Here is a 9,875-nt window from a genome sequence, read left to right on the forward strand (position 1 = left end):
TTATTTAATTTCAGCTTAAAAAGGTTTTCCACTAACATTATATTGATGACCGATCCTTTGGATTGGCCATTGATAATAGATCGGTGGGAGACCGACTGCCGGCAGCTCTGGCATCAGCGGGAAGTAAACAGTGAACAGAGTATAGGACCTCCGCTTCATTAGACTATTTAGATGTCTCTTTCTACTCCTCCTTCCAATTTTAATAAACACCTCTAGCAATAATATGGACCCATACTCTAGTAATATAGAATATTCTGCTGAACCCGCTCTCTAATAATAACAGATGACTTCAAATAGTGATAAATGACTCTACTAAACTAACTCCTTAATAAAAATAATAGATCATACTACAGACTCCACCCTGTAGTAATAGTAATAGATGACTCTGCTGACTCCACCCTCTAGTAATAATACATGAGTTATGGTTCCAACATCTAATTATAATAACTGGCTCTTCTGACCCCATCCTCTAGTAGCAACATACAACTCTGTTCTGATGACCCCACACTCTATAGATGAATGTACTGACCTTGCTTTTTAATGATAAAGGATGACTCTACTGACTTGCTCTCTAATTAAATTAATACATGACTCTGCTGACTTTATCCCAGTCTATACAGTAAAGCAAATAATGAGCTACAAAAAAGTCAAATTACATTGTGTTCTCATTTTGACAGTGTACAATTTGAACTGTTTTAGGATTTTTTTATATGGACGGACATATAAAAAAAAAGGCAGAGAAGGCACTCACCGGTCTTAAAATCCCAATTTTATTCAATCTTCATTAAAATGCCATGGCCGGGAGGGTGAGGAAAAAGAGTTGCTGTGAGCAGGAACAAATGACGACCGTTTCGCACTGTGCTTGCACTTCTACGGGCTACTGACGGGCTATTGACAGCGCGAAACGGCCGTCGTTTGTTCCTGCTCACAGCAACTCCTTTTCCTCACCCTCCTGGCCATGGAATTTTAATGAAGATTGAATAAAATTGGGATTTTAAGATCAGTGAGTGCCTTCTCTGCCTTTTTTTATATGTCCGTTCATATAAAAAAATCCTAAAATAGTTCAATTTGTACACTGTCAAAATGAGAACACAAAGTACGGTAATTTGACTTTTTTGTAGCTCATTATTTATTTAATTCATGTATGAAAACATTTATAAAATGTATTTTTTATTTTAGATGCTCCAAGAACGCCCAATATAAAGTGTGTAACTACTGAAGGTAGAACAATGACTTCTCTTGTTTTATATTGCCGTAGATTAATTTTGTATTACAGATTACCTTCGCATTGTAGTTTGTTTTCATGTTATACATTATTGGTGTGTATTGAACTAGCTTTGTGTCAATTTTTATGTTCTAGATTAGTTTTGTTTCAGATCATTTTGTGTTTTAGTTTATTTTTTGTGTTGTAGATAATTTTAGCGCTCTAAATTATTTATGTTGTATTATTTTTGTGCTATACATTACTTTTTATTTTTAATTATTGTTGTGCTTGAGATTAGTTTAGTATTTTAGGTTAGTTTTTCTTTGAATTGGTTTAGCCCTTTAAATTATTTTTCGTTTTCAACTATTTTTCTCAAGCAGATTAGTTTGGTTTATTGGATTGTGTTTTTGTTCTAGATTAGTTTTATGCTATTGTTTATTTTTTCTGAGGTTAGTTTTGAATTTTAGATTATCCTTGTGCTGTAGATTAGTCTTGTATAGCTTAATTTTGTGCTAAAGATTAGATTTTTGTGTTAGATTATTTTGTGCTTTTATTTTTTCAGATGCAAATTAGTTTTTTGCTTTAGACGTTTTCATGCTGCAAAATTAATTTTTTGTTTTAAGCTATTTTTGATCTTTAGTTTTGTGTATTAATTTTTTTTTCTATTGCAGATTAGTTGTCTATTTATAACAATTTGTGCTATAGATTAGTTTTGTGATTTAGATTAGTTTTCTGTTAAACAATTTTTACCCTGTAGATAAATTTTGTCTTTTACAATTTGTTTTTATTCTTAGAATACTTTTAGATTACATTTAGATTATTTTTATGCTCTGGTAACTTTTATGATTGAGATTATTTTTGCATTTTAGATTATTTATATGCTGCAGATTTATTTTGTATTCTAAATCAAGTTTGTTCTGTATTTTTAGATGACTTTTTACTATAAATTGAATTTGTAATTTAGACTATTTTTGTGCTGTAGAATATTGTAGTTAGTTAGTTTTGTGATTTAGTTTTTTTGTGCTGTAGATTTGTTTTAAGTGTTAAATTATTTTTTTGCTGAAGATTTGTATTGTATTTTAGGTTTTGGTTTATGATGTAATTTTGTTTTTTAAATAGTTTTTATGCTGATTCATTTTGTATTATAATTTAGTTTTGAGATTTAAATTATTTTGTGATTTAGATTATTATACAGATTAATTTTGTAATTTTAACGATTTGTGCTGTAGGATAGTTTTGTAGTTTACAATTATATTTAATCTGTACTTTTGTGTTTTAAATTATTTTTGTGTTCCCAATTAAATTCATTGTTTTTGATTATTTTTGTATTGTAGATTTTTATAGCTATAGATTCATTGTGTATTTTATGTTTTTTGGGGGGGCTGAAGATTAGTTTTGTATTTAGATTATTTTCGTACTTTAGATTAGATTTGTGATTTTGTTAGATTATTTTGTGTTGTAGATAAGTTTTGCGATTAAATAATTTTTTTGTGCTGCAAATTGCTTTTCTGATCTGACATTGTTTACAAGCACCTCCTATATTACCTTGTGCCGACCCCCTTTATACCCACTTTTGTGATATGGATTATTTTTGTATTTTAGATTTATTTTTAAGTAATGTGAATTATTTTTGTGTTTTCAATTGTGCTGCAGTTCATTTTTGCATTGGAGATTATGTTTGTGTTTTAGGGTTTAATTTTTGCTTTGCCTTGTATTTTTAGCATGATTAATGTCTTTTAACGGTGTTGTTTAGCTGTTTTATAAAGACATGTTTATCATTGGAAGTTTTAAAGACAACAAACCTTTTTTTGTTAAATTTGGTAAAATGTTGAGTTATTGAAAATTGAATTTTGGCCTTTACTCCATGTATAGTTATTTTTTCAATGGTTAAAAATTGTTTAGAGTCTCAAAATCTCGAATCTTTGCACACGTTCTTGGTAGATTTGAATTCTGTTCATGTTATTTATACCCCAACGTAGTAGTATGCTGCCCATGTTAAAGCTGATCTTCTGAAAGGAGGAAATGATTAAAGGGAGCCTGTCAGCAGTTTTGGCCAATATAAGATACGACCATCACCTTTCTGGGCTGGTATATAGCATTTATAATGCTGTATATAAGTCCCCAACCCGACTGGGAAGAACTGAAAAATAAGTTCTATTATACTTACCTGTGGGGCGGTCCGATCTGATGGGTGTCGCTGGTCTTGGTCCGGTGCCTCCCATTTTCTTATGATCGCCCTCCTGCTTGCTTCTTGTGGATGGCGCAACCCTTCATCATCCACACAGGTTCTTTGACTCCTGCGTAGGTGTACTTCTCTGCCCTATTGAGGGCAGAGCAAAGTACTGCAGTGCGCAGGTGCCGGAAAAGGTCAAAGAGCCCCGGAACCTACGCACTGCAGTACTTTGATTACGATCGGTCAAGAAAAATAAGAAATAGCTAAAATGTAAAAAAATAACTACATGCACATGCATTTTTCTTTATTTAATCACAGATTGTAGAACAGGTGAGGAGCACATGGTATACATCATGGAAGACACCACTTCAACTTTAGTCTGCACCGCAAAAAGCTTTCCGGAAGCTTCATTGACCTGGATACCGCCTGGTTCAAATAATACTAAGTATTCCGTTGCCCAAGGTCATCTCTCCTTTAACAAAGTATCTCTCAGTGATGAAGGACAGTTCACTTGTGTGGCCAGTAATATCTATGGGATGTCCAATTCCTCCATCATCATCAAGGTGACCCGTAAGTAACGAGAGAGAAATGTGTGACCTCATGATACGATAGTCCATTGTTCTATAAATTGGAGATTTATGCTTTGTTATACGGGTTACAAATAAATATAATACTTCAATCTTTTTTTTTCATCTATGGTCTTTTACTCTACTTTAAACCTAAAAAATGAAAGATTCATTGTAGCGAACCCAATTATCCTATAATATCAGCCAAAAGGATATGTGGACCCAATGGGTCAGCCAATGGATTTGGCATAGGAAAAAAAATACAGGGAATCTCTCAATCATTACCCAAGAAGTAGTGTTAATTAGCAACATCTGATATGAAGAGAAGTTGAAGTTTCAGATTCAAAACAAAGGACAGGAGTTATAGTCATGCGGATGATGGGTAGAGGCTTGCTGGGTTTTGTTGAACAGGATGACATCAGAACATACAATATAGAAGGGAGAGAAAGTCATGTAACACTTAATAAACATTACAGATAGTGCATGACAGCCCAGCAGTAATGAACAGTTATCATCCACAATTATAAACAGCTAAAATCCATTTACCCATAGCAATATATGATGAGGTCACTGTGACATTACTATGACTGTTTTTGCACTAAAGAGCTTGAAAAGGGCTGGATACAGTCATATGGGATCTCAAAGAAAAAAAAAATCTAAACATTTCTATTCTTTTTGCTACTTTTAGAGTATTGAAAATATCATTTTAAAAAATCCTCAGAATATTTGGATTAAAAAATCATCATTTAGGGACAGTGTACTTTTCTAAAAATTTGTATTCCAATGTAAAATGATTTCCAGAATATTTGCAGGTGTGATTTGATGTGGAGTGCACCTGCGTGGGTTAATTTATCTCCCCTCACCTAATCCAGCTCTTAACCTCTGGTTTAGGCTATAAAGTGAGCATAAATCACACCCCGACACATTCAGTACACCCCGATTTCTTAACCCAATACATGGGGGTTTGAGTCCCCAAAATATGAAAGACAATCAAAAAGTCACACACTCTGTGAAGGGCAATTGGTTCTTTTAGAGCATACAAGGACAAACTTATTAAAGATTTTAAGCTTTAATATAAAAGTATACAGTGTTTACAATAAATAGATAAAAAAGGTAAAAATAAAATGACGCACAAATATGCAAAACAGTTCTAAAATAAAAAGGGAGAATAACAGAAATACCTTAACTTTTCCATCTACAGTTATAGTCTGGTTTCCTGAGGGATGGAGAAATGAATCATGGATTGATTCTATATTTCCTTCACAATAGATTCTATTCTAACGGAGAAAATGATGAGACTTTAGGAAAAAAATTAAGAGCGTCAAGAGTTATGTTACCAAAAACATCCATTTCTGGAAACAATACTGTACCTAATGATTTATATTTTTTCCCAGCTCAACCAAGGAACGACACTGGGATAATCATTGCCGTCAGCTGTGTAGTTGTCTTTGTGTTGTTGCTTATTGGAGGCATCTTAGTTGTGTATTATTTCAGAAAGTAAGTATGTTATAATTTACCATACCGGAGTTTTGTTTGTGCATATTTAATGATTTTGCATTGTTATTGGTACTCTCCATATTATTAGTACCCCCAGACTCAGTCTGTGGACAGTAGTGGCGCTGTTTTTTTTAAAAGCATTTTCTTGTTAAAACTAGTTAATCAACCTACAAGTGGAGAACAATAGAACAATTTAGAAAGGGTCAATTATCACTGCAATCTCAAGCAAATCACTTTCGTAAAGATACTTCCACCATTCTATTTTATTTGCTGAGTACATCTCGATGGGGTAACTCATTCACCAAGACGGCCAATGACACCATCATCCATTATCTTCTGTGAGTGGGAATCAGTATATGGAATATGTTGCTGCTAGATGCAAAAAGAATAAATCATGATCTCAACATCAGGTGTTCTTTCAATTGCAAGAAGATAGAAGAGAATTGGGGCATTAAGTTCCATTCTTCCTAATTTGTAGATCCATGAAAATGGGAACATATCTTGATGACCATGAAAATTTGATTCAGTTTAAACCAAACCTGTCATCAGGATTTTGCTAAGTAAACTACAGGCATTGTCAGGTTGGCGCCGTTACACTGATTAAGATGATACCTGGGTTGAGGAAATCCATCTTGAGGTTGTTGTTTAATCTACATTTGCAGTTTTCAGTTAGTGAGATTCTCGTGTACTGGGAGGGCTTGTGGACCGGTCTTTATTTGATGCTCTGTTCTGATATTCATCCCCATATGTCACTGATCCTTTAGTGCCCCTATTTTACATACTGCATATAATACCGTTGGCTTTGAAGAAAACAATTTACCTTCAACAAAATGGCGCTACTGCGCATGTGCCACCACCATTTTTCTGGAACCAAATGTTTTTTTTCCCATTAAAAAGGGTGGCACCGCATGTGCAGTAGCATCTATTGCTTGCCTGCAGATACTACTGTGCAATTGTCGCCCCTGTCATTTTGCTGTAGCCAACAAAATGGCACTGGCGGTGACGGATGCGCAGTAGCATCTATCGGCAAACAATGCTCTTACTTTGTGCAAGCACTGCCCACTGGTGAGTGGTGCTTGGCCACATTGAATGCATCGCTTGCCGATAGATGCTAGATGCTACTGTGCATGCACCATAGTTGGCGCCATTTTTATGGAGCAAAAATAAAAAATTGGCTCCAGCAAAATGATGGTGGCACATGTGCAGTAGTTTCTATCAGTAAGCGATAGATACTATTGTGCAGGCAATGCCGCCGGCACCATTTTGCTGGAGGTAAGTTATGTTTTTCAAAGCCAACACTATTATATGCAGTATTTAAAGTAGGAGGCAGTGTCAGTGAATTATCAGTGATGGTCATTTAATCCCATAAGGATGAATATGAGAACAGAGCATCAAATAAAGTCACATCCACAGACCCGCCCACAGGCTGCCCACAGGCCGCCTACAGCCCTTCCCACAGGCCTCCCACATCCCTGCCCACAGGCCGCCCTGAAAATTGCAAATAAAGAATAAACAACAACCACAAGATGAATTCCATCACCACGTATCATTTTATTCAGTGTAACGGTGCCAACATGACAATGCCTGTAGTTTACTTAGCAAAATTCTGATGATAGGTCCACTTGAAGTTCATCAGGTTAATAGCCTTATATTCTCTTTAGGAAAAAGTTGTCAAAGAAATCAGAAGACAAGAAAGAAATGAATGCTGATGACTCCAGCGTAATCTATGCAAACTCTGATGTGCACGTTCATGTAAGTAGACCTGATGGCTGATAATATATTATGGAACCATATAATTGAAGAAGTTCTCTAAAAATATTTATGGAATGACCATCAGATAATATGATATGCACCTTACATGCTCTGTCTGAGATGTGGGCACTCTGAAGAGGAATGGGGCACCTTGGTTCTCAAGATCAGTAGGGATTACAAAAGTTTTGACGAGGTTTTCTCTAAAAGCTGGTACATTCATGTTGTTTGCTGCAATATCTTTATGGTTCTGGAACCATCTTCTACTATTTTTGCTCTTACCCATTTATTGATCTATACGTTTTTTTCAAAATATCAAGTCAACATAAGATGTCCATTCTTCTACTGAGCTGTCCACATCTACCTAAGTGTAATTTGTCACGTTGACTAAAACAACCATCTCCTACAAGGTCTCCAAAAAACTAGAGTACACTTCCATTTTTTTTTGTTCTATAACTGCACCCTCCCACTTGATTGTTTATCACATTCCGTACTTCTTTACATTGTGTGCTTACTTCCACGTTATTCTTCTATGCTCTGCTTTCAATCACTAGTTGCGTTACTAGAGCAATACATGACTATCTGAAGCTTGATCCATCTTTATCTGCTGGGAGGACATTGGCAAACTGGAGCAAACCATGTCCTATAAGGAACAGTTACAGGATTTGGGAATGTTTAGCTTGCTGAAAAAAAGAACGAGAGGAGACTTAATAGCTGTCGACAAATATCTGAGGGGTTGTCACATTCTAGAAGGATCATCTTTATTCTCATTTGATCAAGGAAAGACTAGAAGCAATGGGATTAAACTGAATGGGAAGAGACACAGATTAGATATTAGTAAAAACTTTTTGACAGTGAGGGTGATCAATGAGTGGAACAGGCGGCCACGAGAGGTGGTGAATTCTCCTTCCATGGAAGTCTTCAGAGGCTGGACAGACATCTGTCTGGGATGATTTAGTGAATCCGCAAGGGGTTGGATCAGATGACCCAGGAGGTCCCTTCCAACTCTACCATTCTATGATTCTATATCATTTACTCTGTATTGTCCTAAATAAACTAGTGGGTTATAAGTTTACAGTCATGAGACTGAACTGTAATCTCCTACATGAAAACTGTAATGACAGGCACTGCACAGTCATCATCATTACCTGTGATAGGCGCTTCCATCTGTCCCATCTCTCTGTGGTGAACATCTGCAGAGCAGCCCATGCATCTTTTATGCATGGCTTTACAATTTCTCACATTCTGGTGTATTCTCACTCATAATAACAGTCTTGCGTCTACTTTTAAAAAGTTTAAACAGTTCCTGAAACTTTAATTAAATACCAGTCGTAGCTTGTTGTGTGCTTACAGAAACCACTAAAAGGGATACTTTAACAATGATAGATGTTGAATGGACATGCTCACCACCGATTTTTAAGTTTATTTTATTTTTATTGTAGGGAAACCAAACCCAACAAGCTGGAACCAACTCAGTCTATTCAGTACCAGAGGACAACAACACCTCCGAATATATGAACGTTGATGACATACATTATGCCACCATTGATTTTTCAAAGCTGAAACCTAAAAATGCTCCAAAAAACATTGAAATTCAATATGCAGAAGTAAAAAGGTAGCTTTTACACAAGAGAGAATACCAAAAACTGAGGGGCCGTCTACACGAAGAGTAAATTGGCCTCAACTAATTTAGTGATACATTTAAGCTGATCTGTCTGAAACTAATTGTGATGAGATCTACAGTCGTGATGTCACAGAATGTCCCTGGACCAAAACTTGTGATGTCACACAATCCTACATTTTGGAAATGGGCTTTTGTTTTCCCAGGAATTTAATGGATGGAAACACATTGATGATGTCACAGCACATTACCCGTCTGAAATCCACCTGTGATGTCACAGCTGTTTACCTAACTGCAACCCACTCGTGATGTCATAGAAGCTGACTCAAGTATATCTAAAAAGCATTAATGATGGCAGATTGACCTATTTGTCACAGTCACAGACCATCTTAATTAAGCCTCAGAAGAAAATAGACATTTAGGTATTATTTAGCAGAGGGGAGGAAACACTTTAATTTTAGTAGGTCACTTATTGTGGGTCCTCTTCTAGTTATAAATGAACGACTTGTGGCTGTTAAGAATTAAATTCTATTGATTTATTTTTTATATAGATTTTATTTTTGATAATCGACTCCCGATACAAGCAGTGTAAGTAATGATCTAACACAAAGAACGATTGTAATTCAAACAAGTCACAATAAAAAGGGAATATTTTGTGAGTAATTACTTCTGCTGTCTGTAAGTACAAATGAATATTATCTTTAGAGCCGGACAATTCACTCTGAAAAATATAAATCTACAAATAATCTTTATTCACAGTCTGCATTATATTTCAGGGGTAAGTAATGTATGTACAGAGTGACATCACCAGAACAATAGTGAGTGCAGCTCTGGGGTATAATACAGGATGTAACTCAGGATCAGTAATGTAATGTATGTACACAGTGACTACACCAGAAGAATAGTGAGTGCAGCTCTGGAGTATAATACAGGATGTAACTCAGGATCAGTAATGTAATGTATGTACACAGTGACTGCACCAGCAGAATAGTGAGTGCAGCTCTGGGGTATAATACAGGATGTAACTCAGGATCAGTAATGTAATGTATGTACACAGTGACTGCA

The 9,875-nt window shown here is 35.5% G+C and overlaps 1 protein-coding gene across 2 annotated transcripts in view; it reads left to right on the forward strand.

Moving 5' to 3' along the window:
* LOC138651915 (sialic acid-binding Ig-like lectin 13) overlaps positions 1-9,473 on the forward strand; it is a 36,134-nt gene extending 26,661 nt beyond the window's left edge. For both annotated transcript variants that reach the window (XM_069742520.1, XM_069742521.1), the window contains exons 7-11: positions 1,180-1,221; positions 3,696-3,947; positions 5,338-5,440; positions 7,102-7,192; positions 8,632-9,473. In XM_069742520.1, coding sequence (XP_069598621.1) covers positions 1,180-1,221; positions 3,696-3,947; positions 5,338-5,440; positions 7,102-7,192; positions 8,632-8,808 — 665 coding nt within the window. In that variant the 3' untranslated portion in view covers positions 8,809-9,473. The remainder of the gene's footprint in view (positions 1-1,179; positions 1,222-3,695; positions 3,948-5,337; positions 5,441-7,101; positions 7,193-8,631) is intronic.
* The last annotated feature ends 402 nt before the right edge of the window (positions 9,474-9,875 follow it).

Source organism: Ranitomeya imitator, chromosome 10 (genome assembly GCF_032444005.1).
Source record: "Ranitomeya imitator isolate aRanImi1 chromosome 10, aRanImi1.pri, whole genome shotgun sequence".
Taxonomy (NCBI): domain Eukaryota; kingdom Metazoa; phylum Chordata; class Amphibia; order Anura; family Dendrobatidae; genus Ranitomeya; species Ranitomeya imitator.